The 19,412-nt window shown below is 39.3% G+C and overlaps 1 protein-coding gene and 1 long non-coding RNA gene across 2 annotated transcripts in view; one reads left to right on the forward strand and one right to left on the reverse strand.

The window, feature by feature from the left end:
• Nucleotides 1-1,909, reverse strand: part of LOC127906588 (uncharacterized) — a 2,485-nt gene extending 576 nt beyond the window's left edge. Inside the window, exons 1-2 of the long non-coding RNA XR_008061975.1 lie at nucleotides 1,586-1,909; nucleotides 161-238 (exon numbers count right to left, since the gene is read on the reverse strand). This is a non-coding gene — a long non-coding RNA (uncharacterized LOC127906588). The remainder of the gene's footprint in view (nucleotides 1-160; nucleotides 239-1,585) is intronic.
• The window catches only part of camta2 (calmodulin binding transcription activator 2), a 136,083-nt gene that overhangs the window by 111,173 nt on the left and 5,498 nt on the right, over nucleotides 1-19,412 (forward strand). Inside the window, 6 exon segments of the mRNA XM_052458900.1 lie at nucleotides 5,018-5,199; nucleotides 7,008-7,212; nucleotides 9,436-9,507; nucleotides 9,778-9,798; nucleotides 10,275-10,468; nucleotides 19,123-19,197. Of these exon segments, the coding sequence (XP_052314860.1) occupies nucleotides 5,018-5,199; nucleotides 7,008-7,212; nucleotides 9,436-9,507; nucleotides 9,778-9,798; nucleotides 10,275-10,468; nucleotides 19,123-19,197 (749 nt within the window).

The following is a 19,412-nucleotide window of genomic DNA, read 5'->3' on the forward strand; positions in this document are numbered from 1 at the left end:
AACTCTGCAGATAGCACTACTGGGTGACATTAACCTGGAGCTAACTCTGCAGATAGCACTACTGGGTGACATTAACCTGGAGCTAACCCTGCAGATAGCACTACTGGGTGACATTAACCTGGAGCTAACTCTGCAGATAGTACTACTGGGTGACATTAACCTGGAGCTAACTCTGCAGATAGCACTACTGGGTGACATTAACCTAACTCTGCAGATAGCACTACTGGGTGACATTAACCTGGAGCTAACTCTGCAGATAGCACTACTGGGTGACATTAACCTGGAGCTAACTCTGCAGATAGCACTACTGGGTGACATTAACCTGGAGCTAACTCTGCAGATAGCACTACTGGGTGACATTAACCTGGAGCTAACCCTGCAGATAGCACTACTGGGTGACATTAACCTGGAGCTAACCCTGCAGATAGCACTACTGGGTGACATTAACCTGGAGCTAACCCTGCAGATAGCACTACTGGGTGACATTAACCTGGAGCTAACCCTGCAGATAGCACTACTGGGTGACATTAACCTGGAGCTAACCCTGCAGATAGCACTACTGGGTGACATTAACCTGGAGCTAACCCTGCAGATAGCACTACTGGGTGACATTAACCTGGAGCTAACCCTGCAGATAGCACTACTGGGTGACATTAACCTGGAGCTAACCCTGCAGATAGCACTACTGGGTGACATTAACCTGGAGCTAACCCTGCAGATAGCACTACTGGGTGACATTAACCTGGAGCTAACCCTGCAGATAGCACTACTGGGTGACATTAACCTGGAGCTAACCCTGCAGATAGCACTACTGGGTGACATTAACCTGGAGCTAACCCTGCAGATAGCACTACTGGGTGACATTAACCTGGAGCTAACCCTGCAGATAGCACTACTGGGTGACATTAACCTGGAGCTAACCCTGCAGATAGCACTACTGGGTGACATTAACCTGGAGCTAACCCTGCAGATAGCACTACTGGGTGACATTAACCTGGAGCTAACCCTGCAGATAGCACTACTGGGTGACATTAACCTGGAGCTAACCCTGCAGATAGCACTACTGGGTGACATTAACCTGGAGCTAACCCTGCAGATAGCACTACTGGGTGACATTAACCTGGAGCTAACCCTGCAGATAGCACTACTGGGTGACATTAACCTGGAGCTAACTCTGCAGATAGCACTACTGGGTGACATTAACCTGGAGCTAACTCTGCAGATAGCACTACTGGGTGACATTAACCTGGAGCTAACTCTGCAGATAGCACTACTACTGGGTGACATTAACCTGGAGCTAACTCTGCAGATAGCACTACTGGGTGACATTAACCTGGAGCTAACCCTGCAGATAGCACTACTGGGTGACATTAACCTGGAGCTAACCCTGCAGATAGCACTACTGGGTGACATTAACCTGGAGCTAACCCTGCAGATAGCACTACTGGGTGATATTAACCTGGAGCTAACCCTGCAGATAGCACTACTGGGTGACATTAACCTGGAGCTAACCCTGCAGATAGCACTACTGGGTGACATTAACCTGGAGCTAACCCTGCAGATAGCACTACTGGGTGACATTAACCTGGAGCTAACCCTGCAGATAGCACTACTGGGTGACATTAACCTGGAGCTAACCCTGCAGATAGCACTACTGGGTGATATTAACCTGGAGCTAACCCTGCAGATAGCACTACTGGGTGATATTAACCTGGAGCTAACCCTGCAGATAGCACTACTGGGTGATATTAACCTGGAGCTAACCCTGCAGATAGCTCTACTGGGTGACATTAACCTGGAGCTAACCCTGCAGATAGCACTACTGGGTGACATTAACCTGGAGCTAACCCTGCAGATAGCACTACTGGGTGATATTAACCTGGAGCTAACCCTGCAGATAGCACTACTGGGTGATATTAACCTGGAGCTAACCCTGCAGATAGCACTACTGGGTGACATTAACCTGGAGCTAACTCTGCAGATAGCACTACTGGGTGACATGAACCTGGAGCTAACCCTGCAGATAGTACTACTGGGTGACATTAACCTGGAGCTAACTCTGCAGATAGCACTACTGGGTGACATTAACCTGGAGCTAACCCTGCAGATAGCTCTACTGGGTGACATTAACCTGGAGCGAACCCTGCAGATAGCACTACTGGGTGACATTAACCTGGAGCTAACTCTGCAGATAGCACTACTGGGTGACATTAACCTGGAGCTAACTCTGCAGATAGCACTACTGGGTGACATTAACCTGGAGCTAACTCTGCAGATAGCACTACTGGGTGACATTAACCTGTAGCTAACTCTGCAGATAGCACTACTGGGTGACATTAACCTGGAGCTAACCATGCAGATAGCTCTACTGGGTGACATTAACCTGGAGCGAACCCTGCAGATAGCACTACTGGGTGACATTAACCTGGAGCTAACCCTGCAGATAGCACTACTGGGTGACATTAACCTGGAGCTAACCCTGCAGATAGCACTACTGGGTGACATGAACCTAACTCTGCAGAGTTTATAAATAAATTATTTCTGTTTTTTTATTGTTAATACATTTGCAAAAATGTTTTTAAAAAACTGTTTTCCCTTTGTCATTATGGGGTGTTGTGTCATTATGGGGTATTGAGTCATTATGGGGTATTGAGTCATTATGTCATTATGGGGTATTGAGTCATTATGGAGTATTGTGTCATTATGGGGTATTGAGTCATTATGTCATTATGGGGTATTGAGTCATTATGGGGTATTGAGTCATTATGGGTATTGTGTCATTATGGGGTATTGAGTCATTATGGGGTATTGAGTCATTATGGGTATTGTGTCATTATGGGGTATTGAGTCATTATGTCATTATGGGGTATTGAGTCATTATGTCATTATGGGGTATTGTGTCATTATGGGGTATTGAGTCATTATGGGTATTGTGTCATTATGGGGTATTGAGTCATTATGTCATTATGGGGTGTTGTGTCATTATGGGGTATCGAGTCATTATGGGGTATTGAGTCATTATGTCATTTTGGGGTATTGAGTCATTATGGGGTATTGAGTCATTATGGGTATTGTGTCATTATGGGGTGTTGAGTCATTATGGGGTATTGTGTCATTATGGGGTATTGAGTCATTATGGGGTATTGAGTCATTATGTCATTTTGGGGTATTGAGTCATTATGGGGTATTGAGTCGTTATGGGGTATCGAGTCATTATGGGGTATCGAGTCATTATGGGGTATTGAGTCATTATGGTGTCATTATGGGGTATTGTGTCATTATGGTGTCATTGTTGGGTATTGTGTCATTATGGTGTCATTATGGGGTATTGTGTCATTATGGTGTCATTATGGGGTATTGTGTCATAATGGTGTCATTACGGGGTATTGTGTCATTATGGGGTGTCGAGTCATTATGGGTATTGTGTCATTATGGGGTATTGAGTCATTATGGGGTATCGAGTCATTATGGGGTATTGTGTCATTATGGGGTATTGAGTCATTATGGGGTATTGTGTCATTATGCGGTATCGAGTCATTATGGGTATTGTGTCATTATGGGGTATTGAGTCATTATGGGGTATTGAATCATTATGGGTATTGTGTCATTATGGGGTATTGAGTCATTATGGGGTATTGTGTCATTATGGTGTCATTATGGTGTCATTACGGGGTATTGTGTCATTATGGTGTCATTACGGGGTATTGTGTCATCATGGGGTGTCGAGTCATTATGGGGTATTGTGTCATTATGGGGTATCGAGTCATTATGGGGTATTGTGTCATTATGGGGTGTCGAGTCATTATGGGGTATTGTGTCATTATGGGGTATCGAGTCATTATGGGGTATTGTGTCATTATGGGGTGTCGAGTCATTATGGGGTATTGTGTCATTATGGGGTATCGAGTCATTATGGGGTATTGTGTCATTATGGGGTGTCGAGTCATTATGGGGTATTGTGTCATTATGGGGTATCGAGTCATTATGGGGTATTGTGTCATTATGGGGTATCGAGTCATTATGGGGTATTGTGTCATTATGGGGTCATTATGGGGTATTGTGTCATTATGGGGTGTCGAGTCATTATGGGGTATTGTGTCATTATGGGGTATCGAGTCATTATGGGGTATTGTGTCATTATGGGGTGTCGAGTCATTATGGGGTATTGTGTCATTATGGGGTATCGAGTCATTATGGGGTATTGTGTCATTATGGGGTGTCGAGTCATTATGGGGTATTGTGTCATTATGGGGTATCGAGCCATTATGCGGTATTGAGTCATTATGGGGTATCGAGTCATTATGGGGTATTGTGTCATTATGGGGTATCGAGTCATTATGGGGTATCGAGCCATTATGCGGTATTGAGTCATTATGGGGTATTGTGTCATTATGGGGTATCGAGTCATTATGGGGTATTGTGTCATTATGGGGTGTCGAGTCATTATGGGGTATTGTGTCATTATGGGGTATCGAGTCATTATGGGGTATCGAGCCATTATGGGGTATTGAGTCATTATGGGGTATCGAGTCATTATGGGGTATTGTGTCATTATGGGGTATCGAGTCATTATGGGGTATCGAGTCATTATGGGGTATCGAGTCATTATGGGGTATTGAGTCATTATGGGGTATCGAGTCATTATGGGGTATTGTATGTAGATTGATTATATATATATTTTTAATCCATTTTAGAATAAGGCTGTAACGTAACAGAATGTGTGAATACTTTCCGAAGGCTCTGTAGTATATATAAGTTGTTGTTGTCCATTATATTACTCCAGTCAGGGGAGTGATGGTTAGGGGAAAATATATATATTTTTTAAATATATAGATATGGGGTATCGGAAATGATGCAGACATTGATGGAAGCTCCAATCTATTTGCAATATTAAAGCTGACCCCCCCCCCAAAAAATGCAAGAAAAAATTATGTTTCAAAACAATCAGTGGCTAATGTAATATATTGGAATTTGGAACACACACACGCACCTGATAGCTTTCTCGTTTTGCCCCCAGGTTGACATGGCAACGTTAGCAGAGCAGATCATCGAGGCGACTCCTGAGCGAATCAAACAAGAGGAATTGTCCAGGGGGGCAGAGTCACCGCTCAGAGAGAGGCGGGACAACACGGTGATATCCGACACCATGCCCTGGTTGGCCACTTACCTGGACACTCACACACACTCCTCTCTGTCCAGGTACACACACACACTCCTCTCTGTCTAGGTACACACACACACACCTCTCTGTCCAGGTACACACACACCTTTCTGTCCATGTACACACACACACTCCTCTCTGTCCAGGTACACACACACACTCCTCTCTGTCTAGGTACACACACACACACACACCTCTCTGTCCAGGTACACACACACCTTTCTGTCCAGGTACGCACACACCTCTCTGTCCAGGTACACACACACACTCCTCTCTTTTAGTAACTACAGAACATAAATACCATCTACCAATCAGCTGTTATAGTAACTACAGAACATAAATACCATCTACCAATCAGCTGTTATAGTAACTACAGAACATAAATACCATCTACCAATCAGCTGTTATAGTAACTACAGAACATAAATACCATCTACCAATCAGCTGTTATAGTAACTACAGAACATAAATACCATCTACCAATCAGCTGTTATAGTAACTACAGAACATAAATACCATCTACCAATCAGCTGTTATAGTAACTACAGAACATAAATACCATCTACCAATCAGCTGTTATAGTAACTACAGAACATAAATACCATCTACCAATCAGCTGTTATAGTAACTACAGAACATAAATACCATCTACCAATCAGCTGTTATAGTAACTACAGAACATAAATACCATCTACCAATCAGCTGTTATAGTAACTACATAACATAAATACCATCTACCAATCAGCTGTTATAGTAACTACAGAACATATCTACCAATCAGCTGTTATAGTAACCACAGAACATAAATACCATCTACCAATCAGCTGTTATAGTAACTACAGAACATAAATACCATCTACCAATCAGCTGTTATAGTAACTACAGAACATAAATACCATCTACCAATCAGCTGTTATAGTAACTACAGAACATAAATACCATCTACCAATCAGCTGTTATAGTAACTACAGAACATAAATACCATCTACCAATCAGCTGTTATAGTAACTACAGAACATAAATACCATCTACCAATCAGCTGTTATAGTAACTACAGAACATAAATACCATCTACCAATCAGCTGTTATAGTAACTACAGAACATAAATACCATCTACCAATCAGCTGTTATAGTAACTACAGAACATAAATACCATCTACCAATCAGCTGTTATAGTAACTACATAACATAAATACCATCTACCAATCAGCTGTTATAGTAACTACAGAACATAAATACCATCTACCAATCAGCTGTTATAGTAACTACAGAACATAAATACCATCTACCAATCAGCTGTTATAGTAACTACATAACATAAATACCATCTACCAATCAGCTGTTATAGTAACTACATAACATAAATACCATCTACCAATCAGCTGTTATAGTAACTACAGAACATAAATACCATCTACCAATCAGCTGTTATAGTAACTACAGAACATAAATACCATCTACCAATCAGCTGTTATAGTAACTACATAACATAAATACCATCTACCAATCAGCTGTTATAGTAACTACAGAACATATCTACCAATCAGCTGTTATAGTAACCACAGAACATAAATACCATCTACCAATCAGCTGTTATAGTAACTACAGAACATAAATACCATCTACCAATCAGCTGTTATAGTAACTACAGAACATAAATACCATCTACCAATCAAAGCATCTAACCAGCGATGTGTGTGTGGATCAGGTCAGTGACAGACAGTATGTAAAGCTGTGTGTGTGTGTGTGTGTGTGTGTGTGTGTGTGTGTGTGTGTGTGTGTGTGTGTGTGTGTGTGTGTGTGTGTGTGTGTGTGTGTGTGTGTGCATGTGTGTGTCTCTACTAGATGTGTGTACCCCCCCTCCCACCTCAGTACCCTGGCCCTCCAGAGGCTGCGGCCCCCCAGTAGTGTGGCGTGGGCGGAGTTCCTGAACGCCTCGGCCAATGGGAGGATGGAGAGAGACTTTGCTCTGCTGACTCTGACTGACTCTGAGCAGAGAGAACTGTACGAGGCTGCGCGCATCATTCAGAACGCCTTCAGACGATACAAGGTACAATATAAACCCTGAACCCTGGAGGCAGGAGCTACACAGACACATCCTGTGTTACATTGGTTTATGTTCTCTGCAGGCTTCATTCATTCATGTTCTCCAGCCACTGTATTGCTGACGTCAAGACAATTTAACTACTTCTCTCTGTTCTCTCTCTCTGTTCTCTCTCTGTTCTGTCTCTGTTCTCTCTCTGTTCTCTCTCTGTTCTGTCTCTCTGTTCTCTCTCTGTTCTCTCTCTCTGTTCTGTCTCTCTGTTCTCTCTCTCTGTTCTCTCTCTGTTCTCTCTCTCTGTTCTCTCTCTCTCTGTTCTCTCTTTGTTCTCTCTCTGTTCTCTCTCTGTTCTCTCTCTCTGTTCTCTCTTTGTTCTCTCTCTGTTCTCTCTCTGTTCTCTCTTTGTTCTCTCTCTGTTCTCTCTCTTTTTTCTGTATCTGTTCTCTCTCTCTGTTCTCTCTCTTTGTTCTCTCTCTTTGTTCTCTCTCTCTCTGTTCTCTCTCTCTCTGTTCTCTCTCTCTGTTCTCTCTCTCTGTTCTCTCTCTGTTCTCTCTCTCTGTTCTCTCTGTTCTCTCTCTCTGTTCTCTCTCTGTTCTCTCTTTTGGTTCTCTCTCTCTGTTCTCTCTCTCTGTTCTCGGTCAGTTCTCTCTCTCTGTTCTCTGTCTCTGTTCTCTCTCTCTTTGTTCTCTCTCTGTTCTCTCTTTGTTCTCTCTCTGTTCTCTCTCTGTTCTCTCTTTGTTCTCTCTCTGTTCTCTCTCTGTTCTCTCTCTCGGTTTTCTGTCTCTGTTCTCTCTCTTTGTTCTCTCTCTTTGTTCTCTCTCTGTTCTCTCTCTCTGTTCTCTCTCTCTGTTCTCTCTCTGTTCTCTCTCTCTCTGTTCTCTCTCTGTTCTCTCTCTCTGTTCTCTCTCTGTTCTCTCTCTGTTCTCTCTTTGTTCTCTCTCTGTTCTCTCTCTGTTCTCTCTTTGTTCTCTCTTTGTTCTCTCTCTGTTCTCTCTCTCTCTGTTCTCTCTCTGTTCTCTCTCTTTGTTCTCTCTCTGTTCTCTCTCTCTGTTCTCTCTCTCTGTTCTCTCTCTCTGTTCTCTCTCTCTGTTCTCTCTCTCTCTGTTCTCTCTTTGTTCTCTCTCTGTTCTCTCTCTGTTCTCTATCTGTTCTCTCTTTGTTCTCTCTTTGTTCTCTCTCTGTTCTCTCTTTGTTCTCTCTCTGTTCTCTCTCTGTTCTCTCTTTGTTCTCTCTTTGTTCTCTCTCTGTTCTCTCTCTCTGTTCTCTCTCTGTTCTCTCTCTCTGTTCTCTCTGTTCTCTCTCTCTGTTCTCTCTCTGTTTTCTCTCTCTGTTCTCTCTCTCTGTTCTCGGTCAGTTCTCTCTCTCTCTGTTCTCTGTCTCTGTTCTCTCTCTCTGTTCTCTCTTTGTTCTCTCTCTGTTCTCTCTCTGTTCTCTCTTTGTTCTCTCTCTGTTTTCTCTCTGTTCTCTCTCGGTTTTCTGTCTCTGTTCTCTCTCTTTGTTCTCTCTCTGTTCTCTCTCTCTGTTCTCTCTCTCTGTTCTCTCTCGGTTCTCTGTCTCTGTTCTCTCTGTTCTCTCTCTCTGTTTTCTGTCTCTGTTCTCTCTCTCTGTTCTCTCTTTCGGTTCTCTCTCTCTCTGTTCTCTCTCTCGGTTCTCTCTCTCTGTTCTCTCTCTCTGTTCTCTCGCTCTGTTCTCTCGTTCAGTTCTCTCTCTCTGTTCTCTCTCTCTCTGTTCTCTCTGTTCTCTCTTTCGGTTCTCTCTCTCTGTTCTCTCTCTCTGTTCTCTCTCTCTGTTCTCTCTCTCTGTTCTCTCTCTGTTCTCTCGCTCTGTTCTCTCGCTCTGTTCTCTCTCTCTGTTCTCTCTCTATTCTCTCTCTGAGCTAACAATCTTCCCTGGGGACCTAACTGTTCCCTGGGGGACCTAACAGTGTTCCCTGGGGGACCTAACAGTGGGGAGCTAACAGTGTTCCCTGGGGGACCTAACAGTGGGGAGCTAACAGTGTTCCCTGGGGGACCTAACAGTGGGGAGCTAACAGTGTTCCCTGGGGACCTAACAGTGTTCCCTGGGGACCTAACAGTGTTCCCTGGGAACCTAAAAATGTTCCCTGGGGAGCTAACAGTGTTTCCTGGGGACCTAACAGTGGGGAGCTAACAGTGTTCGCTGGGGAGCTAACCTGAAGCTGATCATATTCTCTCTCCCTCCCTCCTAAATGCTGATCTTATTCTCTCTGTCCAGGGTCGGAGGTTGAAGGAACAGCAGGACATGGCAGCAGCCGTCATCCAACGATGCTACAGGAAGTACAAGCAGGTAGAGACACGCCCCTTCACCCAGCACACACTTCTTTACCTCCAAACCCCAGAGGTTTGCCTGATCTCTAACCCCTGTCCTCTGACTGGAGAGGAGGCAGAGAGTCGCTGTCCTGCTGCATGTAGTTGTGACATGGCTGTGTGTGTCAACAACACTAATAGTCCTCTCTCTTTGTCCTCTCATCTACCATATCTCTCTTTCTCCACGCCTCCTTCCCTCTCTCCATCCCTCCATCTCGCTCTTTCTCTCTCTCTGATATTATCATGCTAGCTAACATGGATAGCTCTGAAGGTAACGTGTCTAACCTCTGATTGTCTCTACTGTCATTCACTAAAGGCTTTGTGTAGATTGTGTCTCTGCATTTGGCGTGTGGAACCTGTGTGGGTATGTGCTTTAGGCTGGAGTGAAAGAGGAGTGTGTGCTGTGTCCTTAAATGTATGTTTATATGTGTTCAAGAAGATGTGTAACTCTCCCTCTCCCTCTCCCTCTCCCTCTCCCTCTCTCTCTCTCTCTCTCTCTCTCTCTCTCTCTCTCTCTCTCTCTCTCTCTCTCTCTCTCTCTCTCTCTCTCTCTCTCTCTCTCTCTCTCTCTCTCTCCCTCTCTCTCTTCTCTTCTCTTCTCTTCTCTTCTCTTCTCTTCTCTTCTCTTCTCTTCTCTTCTCTTCTCTTCTCTTCTCTTCTCTCTCTCTCTCTCTCTCTCTTTCTCCTCTTCTCTTCTCTTCTCTTCTCTTCTCTTCTCTTCTCTTCTCTTCTCCTCTCCTCTGTCAGTATGCTCTGTATAAAAGGATGACTCAGGCAGCGATACTGATCCAGTCTAAGTTCCGTAGTTACTATGAGCAGAAGAAATTCCAGCAGTCTAGACGGGCTGCGGTTCTGATCCAACAGTACTACCGCAGCTATAAGGAGTATGAACGCCTCAAACAGGGACCCAGAGGGTCCGGATCACACAATCCAAAACTGAAGTAGGTGGTACCGGCTTGGAAACCAGCATCTTAACCATTAACAAGGCAAAAAGATGGTTCCCTATTGGTACGAAGGGCTTAGTTCATCATTTAAACTGTCCAGCCCACATGGGATTATAAAACACTGTGTTTATAGTTTATAGTTTAAAATGTCTGGCCCTCATGGGATTATAAAACACTGTGTTTATAGTTTAAAATGTCCAGCCCACATGGGATTATAAAACACTGTGTTTATAGTTTAAAATGTCTGGCCCTCATGGGATTATAAAACACTGTGTTTATAGTTTAAAATGTCTGGCCCTCATTGGATTATAAAACACTGTGTTTATAGTTTAAAATGTCTGTCCCTCATGGGATTACAAAACACTGTGTTTATAGTTTAAAATGTCTGGCCCTCATTGGATTATAAAACACTGTGTTTATAGTTTAAAATGTCTGGCCCTCATTGGATTATAAAACACTGTGTTTATAGTTTAAAATGTCTGTCCCTCATGGGATTACAAAACACTGTGTTTATAGTTTAAAATGTCTGGCCCTCATTGGATTATAAAACACTGTGTTTATAGTTTAAACTGTCCAGCCCACATGGGATTATAAAACACTGTGTTTATAGTTTAAAATGTCTGGCCCTCATTGGATTATAAAACACTGTGTTTATAGTTTAAACTGTCCAGCCCACATGGGATTATAAAACACTGTGTTTATAGTTTAAAATGTCTGGCCCTCATGGGATTATAAAACACTATAAACACAGTCTAAAATGTCTGGCCCTCATGGGATTATAAAACACTGTGTTTATAGTTTAAACTGTCCAGCCCACATGGGATTATAAAACACTGTGTTTATAGTTTAAAATGTCTGGCCCTCATGGGATTATAAAACACTGTGTTTATAGTTTAAAATGTCCAGCCCTCATGGGATTATAAAACACTGTGTTTATAGTTTAAAATGTCCAGCCCTCATGGGATTATAAAACACTGTGTTTATAGTTTATAGTTTAAAATGTCCGGCCCTCATGGGATTATAAAACACTGTGTTTATAGTTTAAAATGTCCAGCCCTCATGGGATTATAAAACACTGTGTTTATAGTTTATAGTTTAAAATGTCTGGCCCTCATGGGATTATAAAACACTGTGTTTATAGTTTAAAATGTCCAGCCCTCATGGGATTATAAAACACTGTGTTTATAGTTTAAAATGTCTGGCCCTCATGGGATTATAAAACACTGTGTTTATAGTTTAAAATGTCCAGCCCACATGGGATTATAAAACACTGTGTTTATAGTTTATAGTTTAAAATGTCTGGCCCTCATGGGATTATAAAACACTGTGTTTATAGTTTATAGTTTAAAATGTCCAGCCCACATGGGATTATAAAACACTGTGTTTATAGTTTAAAATGTCCAGCCCACATGGGATTATAAAACACTGTGTTTATAGTTTAAAATGTCCAGCCCTCATGGGATTATAAAACACTGTGTTTATAGTTTATAGTTTAAAATGCCCAGCCCACATGGGATTATAAAACACTGTGTTTATAGTTTATAGTTTAAAATGCCCAGCCCACATGGGATTATAAAACACTGTGTTTATAGTTTATAGTTTAAAATGTCCAGCCCACATGGGATTATAAAACACTGTGTTTATAGTTTAAAATGTCCAGCCCACATGGGATTATAAAACACTGTGTTTATAGTTTAAAATGTCCAGCCCACATGGGATTATAAAACACTGTGTTTATAGTTTATAGTTTAAAATGTCCAGCCCACATGGGATTATAAAACACTGTGTTTATAGTTTTAAATGTCCAGCCCACATGGGATTATAAAACACTGTGTTTATAGTTTAAAATGTCCAGCCCACATGGGATTATAAAACACTGTGTTTATAGTTTATAGTTTAAAATGTCCAGCCCACATGGGATTATAAAACACTGTGTTTATAGTTTAAAAAATGTCTGGCCCTCATGGGATTATAAAACACTGTGTTTATAGTTTAAAATGTCCAGCCCACATGGGATTATAAAACACTGTGTTTATAGTTTAAAATGTCTGGCCCTCATGGGATTATAAAACACTGTGTTTATAGTTTAAAAAATGTCTGGGATTATAAAACACTCATAGGGATTATAAAACACTGTGTTTATAGTTTAAAATGTCTGGCCCTCATAGGATTATAAAACACTGTGTTTATAGTTTAAAATGTCTGGCCCTCATGGGATTATAAAACACTGTGTTTATAGTTTAAAATGTCTGGCCCTCATGGGATTATAAAACACTGTGTTTATAGTTTATAGTTTAAAATGTCCAGCCCACATGGGATTATAAAACACTGTGTTTATAGTTTTAAATGTCCAGCCCTCATGGGATTATAAAACACTGTGTTTATAGTTTAAAATGTCCAGCCCACATGGGATTATAAAACACTGTGTTTATAGTTTAAAATGTCCAGCCCACATGGGATTATAAAACACTGTGTTTATAGTTTAAAATGTCCAGCCCACATGGGATTATAAAACACTGTGTTTATAGTTTATAGTTTAAAATGTCTGGCCCTCATGGGATTATAAAACACTGTGTTTATAGTTTAAAATGTCCAGCCCTCATGGGATTATAAAACACTGTGTTTATAGTTTATAGTTTAAAATGTCCAGCCCTCATGGGATTATAAAACACTGTGTTTATAGTTTAAAATGTCTGGCCCTCATGGGATTATAAAACACTGTGTTTATAGTTTAAAATGTCCAGCCCTCATGGGATTATAAAACACTGTGTTTATAGTTTAAAATGTCTGGCCCTCATGGGATTATAAAACACTGTGTTTATAGTTTAAAATGTCCAGCCCACATGGGATTATAAAACACTGTGTTTATAGTTTATAGTTTAAAATGTCCAGCCCTCATGGGATTATAAAACACTGTGTTTATAGTTTATAGTTTAAAATGCCCAGCCCTCATGGGATTATAAAACACTGTGTTTATAGTTTATAGTTTAAAATGTCCAGCCCACATGGGATTATAAAACACTGTGTTTATAGTTTATAGTTTAAAATGTCCAGCCCTCATGGGATTATAAAACACTGTGTTTATAGTTTATAGTTTAAAATGTCCAGCCCACATGGGATTATAAAACACTGTGTTTATAGTTTATAGTTTAAAATGTCCAGCCCACATGGGATTATAAAACACTGTGTTTATAGTTTATAGTTTAAAATGTCCAGCCCTCATGGGATTATAAAACACTGTGTTTATAGTTTATAGTTTAAAATGTCCAGCCCACATGGGATTATAAAACACTGTGTTTATAGTTTATAGTTTAAAATGTCCAGCCCACATGGGATTATAAAACACTGTGTTTATAGTTTATAGTTTAAAATGTCCAGCCCACATGGGATTATAAAACACTGTGTTTATAGTTTATAGTTTAAAATGTCCAGCCCACATGGGATTATAAAACACTGTGTTTATAGTTTAAAATGTCTGGCCCTCATGGGATTATAAAACACTGTGTTTATAGTTTATAGTTTAAAATGTCCAGCCCTCATGGGATTATAAAACACTGTGTTTATAGTTTAAAATGTCCAGCCCTCATGGGATTATAAAACACTGTGTTTATAGTTTATAGTTTAAAATGTCCAGCCCACATGGGATTATAAAACACTGTGTTTATAGTTTAAAATGTCTGGCCCTCATGGGATTATAAAACACTGTGTTTATAGTTTAAAATGTCTGGCCCTCATGGGATTATAAAACACTGTGTTTATAGTTTAAAATGTCCAGCCCACATGGGATTATAAAACACTGTGTTTATAGTTTATAGTTTAAAATGTCCAGCCCTCATGGGATTATAAAACACTGTGTTTATAGTTTAAAATGTCCAGCCCACATGGGATTATAAAACACTGTGTTTATAGTTTAAAATGTCTGGCCCACATGGGATTATAAAACACTGTGTTTATAGTTTAAAATGTCTGGCCCTCATGGGATTATAAAACACTGTGTTTATAGTTTAAAATGTCCAGCCCACATGGGATTATAAAACACTGTGTTTATAGTTTAAAATGTCTGGCCCTCATGGGATTATAAAACACTGTGTTTATAGTTTAAAATGTCCAGCCCTCATGGGATTATAAAACACTGTGTTTATAGTTTAAAATGTCCAGCCCACATGGGATTATAAAACACTGTGTTTATAGTTTAAAATGTCTGGCCCTCATGGGATTATAAAACACTGTGTTTATAGTTTATAGTTTAAAATGTCCAGCCCACATGGGATTATAAAACACTGTGTTTATAGTTTAAAATGTCCAGCCCACATGGGATTATAAAACACTGTGTTTATAGTTTAAAATGTCCAGCCCACATGGGATTATAAAACACTGTGTTTATAGTTTAAAATGTCTGGCCCTCATGGGATTATAAAACACTGTGTTTATAGTTTAAAATGTCCAGCCCTCATGGGATTATAAAACACTGTGTTTATAGTTTAAAATGTCCAGCCCACATGGGATTATAAAACACTGTGTTTATAGTTTAAAATGTCTGGCCCTCATGGGATTATAAAACACTGTGTTTATAGTTTATAGTTTAAAATGTCCAGCCCTCATGGGATTATAAAACACTGTGTTTATAGTTTAAAATGTCCAGCCCACATGGGATTATAAAACACTGTGTTTATAGTTTATAGTTTAAAATGTCCAGCCCTCATGGGATTATAAAACACTGTGTTTATAGTTTAAAATGTCCAGCCCACATGGGATTATAAAACACTGTGTTTATAGTTTAAAATGTCTGGCCCTCATGGGATTATAAAACACTGTGTTTATAGTTTATAGTTTAAAATGTCCAGCCCACATGGGATTATAAAACACTGTGTTTATAGTTTAAAATGTCTGGCCCTCATGGGATTATAAAACACTGTGTTTATAGTTTATAGTTTAAAATGTCCAGCCCACATGGGATTATAAAACACTGTGTTTATAGTTTAAAATGTCTGGCCCTCATGGGATTATAAAACACTGTGTTTATAGTTTAAAATGTCTGGCCCACATGGGATTATAAAACACTGTGTTTATAGTTTAAAATGTCCAGCCCACATGGGATTATAAAACACTGTGTTTATAGTTTAAAATGTCCAGCCCTCATGGGATTATAAAACACTGTGTTTATAGTTTAAAATGTCCAGCCCTCATGGGATTATAAAACACTGTGTTTATAGTTTATAGTTTAAAATGTCCAGCCCACATGGGATTATAAAACACTGTGTTTATAGTTTAAAATGTCCAGCCCTCATGGGATTATAAAACACTGTGTTTATAGTTTATAGTTTAAAATGTCTGGCCCTCATGGGATTATAAAACACTGTGTTTATAGTTTAAAATGTCTGGCCCTCATGGGATTATAAAACACTGTGTTTATAGTTTAAAATGTCTGGCCCTCATGGGATTATAAAACACTGTGTTTATAGTTTAAAATGTCCAGCCCACATGGGATTATAAAACACTGTGTTTATAGTTTATAGTTTAAAATGTCTGGCCCTCATGGGATTATAAAACACTGTGTTTATAGTTTATAGTTTAAAATGTCTGGCCCTCATGGGATTATAAAACACTGTGTTTATAGTTTATAGTTTAAAATGTCCAGCCCACATGGGATTATAAAACACTGTGTTTATAGTTTAAAATGTCTGGCCCTCATGGGATTATAAAACACTGTGTTTATAGTTTAAAATGTCCAGCCCACATGGGATTATAAAACACTGTGTTTATAGTTTAAAATGTCCAGCCCTCATGGGATTATAAAACACTGTGTTTATAGTTTATAGTTTAAAATGTCTGGCCCTCATGGGATTATAAAACACTGTGTTTATAGTTTAAAATGTCTGGCCCTCATGGGATTATAAAACACTGTGTTTATAGTTTAAAATGTCTGGCCCTCATGGGATTATAAAACACTGTGTTTATAGTTTAAAATGTCCAGCCCACATGGGATTATAAAACACTGTGTTTATAGTTTATAGTTTAAAATGTCTGGCCCTCATGGGATTATAAAACACTGTGTTTATAGTTTATAGTTTAAAATGTCCAGCCCTCATGGGATTATAAAACACTGTGTTTATAGTTTAAAATGTCCAGCCCACATGGGATTATAAAACACTGTGTTTATAGTTTAAAATGTCTGGCCCTCATGGGATTATAAAACACTGTGTTTATAGTTTATAGTTTAAAATGTCTGGCCCTCATGGGATTATAAAACACTGTGTTTATAGTTTAAAATGTCCAGCCCTCATGGGATTATAAAACACTGTGTTTATAGTTTAAAATGTCCAGCCCACATGGGATTATAAAACACTGTGTTTATAGTTTAAAATGTCCAGCCCACATGGGATTATAAAACACTGTGTTTATAGTTTAAAATGTCTGGCCCTCATGGGATTATAAAACACTGTGTTTATAGTTTAAAATGTCCAGCCCACATGGGATTATAAAACACTGTGTTTATAGTTTATAGTTTAAAATGTCTGGCCCTCATGGGATTATAAAACACTGTGTTTATAGTTTATAGTTTAAAATGTCCGGCCCTCATGGGATTATAAAACACTGTGTTTATAGTTTATAGTTTAAAATGTCCAGCCCACATGGGATTATAAAACACTGTGTTTATAGTTTAAAATGTCTGGCCCTCATGGGATTATAAAACACTGTGTTTATAGTTTATAGTTTAAAATGTCTGGCCCTCATGGGATTATAAAACACTGTGTTTATAGTTTAAAATGTCCAGCCCTCATGGGATTATAAAACACTGTGTTTATAGTTTAAAATGTCTGGCCCTCATGGGATTATAAAACACTGTGTTTATAGTTTAAAATGTCCAGCCCACTTGGGATTATAAAACACTGTGTTTATAGTTTAAACTGTCCAGCCCACATGGGATTATAAAACACTGTGTTTATAGTTTAAACTGTCTGGCCCACATGGGATTATAAAACACTGTGTTTATAGTTTATAGTTTAAAATGTCTGGCCCTCATGGGATTATAAAACACTGTGTTTATAGTTTAAAATGTCCAGCCCACATGGGATTATAAAACACTGTGTTTATAGTTTAAAATGTCCAGCCCTCATGGGATTATAAAACACTGTGTTTATAGTTTAAAATGTCTGGCCCTCATGGGATTATAAAACACTGTGTTTATAGTTTAAAATGTCCAGCCCTCATGGGATTATAAAACACTGTGTTTATAGTTTAAAATGTCCAGCCCACATGGGATTATAAAACACTGTGTTTATAGTTTAAAATGTCCAGCCCACATGGGATTATAAAACACTGTGTTTATAGTTTAAAATGTCCAGCCCACATGGGATTATAAAACACTGTGTTTATAGTTTAAAATGTCTGGCCCTCATGGGATTATAAAACACTGTGTTTATAGTTTAAAATGTCTGGCCCTCATGGGATTATAAAACACTGTGTTTATAGTTTAAAATGTCTGGCCCTCATGGGATTATAAAACACTGTGTTTATAGTTTAAAATGTCCAGCCCACATGGGATTATAAAACACTGTGTTTATAGTTTAAAATGTCTGGCCCTCATGGGATTATAAAACACTGTGTTTATAGTTTAAAATGTCTGGCCCTCATGGGATTATAAAACACTGTGTTTATAGTTTAAAATGTCCAGCCCTCATGGGATTATAAAACACTGTGTTTATAGTTTAAAATGTCCAGCCCACATGGGATTATAAAACACTGTGTTTATAGTTTAAAATGTCTGGCCCTCATGGGATTATAAAACACTGTGTTTATAGTTTAAAATGTCTGGCCCTCATGGGATTATAAAACACTGTGTTTATAGTTTAAAATGTCTGGCCCTCATGGGATTATAAAACACTGTGTTTATAGTTTAAAATGTCTGGCCCTCATGGGATTATAAAACACTGTGTTTATAGTTTAAAATGCCCAGCCCTCATGGGATTACAAAACACTGTGTTTATAGTTTATAGTTTAAAATGTCCAGCCCACATGGGATTATAAAACACTGTGTTTATAGTTTAAAATGTCCAGCCCTCATGGGATTATAAAACACTGTGTTTATAGTTTAAAATGTCCAGCCCTCATGGGATTATAAAACACTGTGTTTATAGTTTAAAATGTCCAGCCCTCATGGGATTATAAAACACTGTGTTTATAGTTTATAGTTTAAAATGTCCAGCCCACATGGGATTATAAAACACTGTGTTTATAGTTTAAAATGTCCAGCCCACATGGGATTATAAAACACTGTGTTTATAGTTTAAAATGTCCAGCCCTCATGGGATTATAAAACACTGTGTTTATAGTTTAAAATGTCCAGCCCACATGGGATTATAAAACACTGTGTTTATAGTTTAAAATGTCTGGCCCTCATGGGATTATAAAACACTGTGTTTATAGTTTATAGTTTAAAATGTCTGGCCCTCATGGGATTATAAAACACTGTGTTTATAGTTTAAAATGTCCAGCCCACATGGGATTATAAAACACTGTGTTTATAGTTTAAAATGTCTGGCCCTGACTATATTCATAGTTTGTAGTTTAAGATTAACATTTTGTAAAATTGTGTACAATGTTTTATATTTAATGTATTTATTTTTGTGTCTTTCTTTCTGCACCTTCAGGGGTTCCTTCCTGACTAAGAAGCAGGACCAGGCCGCTAGGAAGATCATGAGATTCCTACGACGATGCCGACACCGGTCAGTGACCTCACAGCGATGTCACAGTGATATGAGTGATATCAGGGAGAAATCAGAATCTAGTCACTTTTTAATGTTACTGAATGTTTTTTCTCTCTTCCCTCTTTTCTCTCTCTCTCTCTCTGTCTCTCTCTCTCTCTCTCTCTCTCTCTCTCTCTCTCTCTCTCTCTCTCTCTCTCTCTCTCTCTCTCTCTCTCTCTCTCTCTCTCTCTCTC

This window comes from Oncorhynchus keta, chromosome 13 (genome assembly GCF_023373465.1).
Source record: "Oncorhynchus keta strain PuntledgeMale-10-30-2019 chromosome 13, Oket_V2, whole genome shotgun sequence".
In the NCBI taxonomy this organism is placed as follows: domain Eukaryota; kingdom Metazoa; phylum Chordata; class Actinopteri; order Salmoniformes; family Salmonidae; genus Oncorhynchus; species Oncorhynchus keta.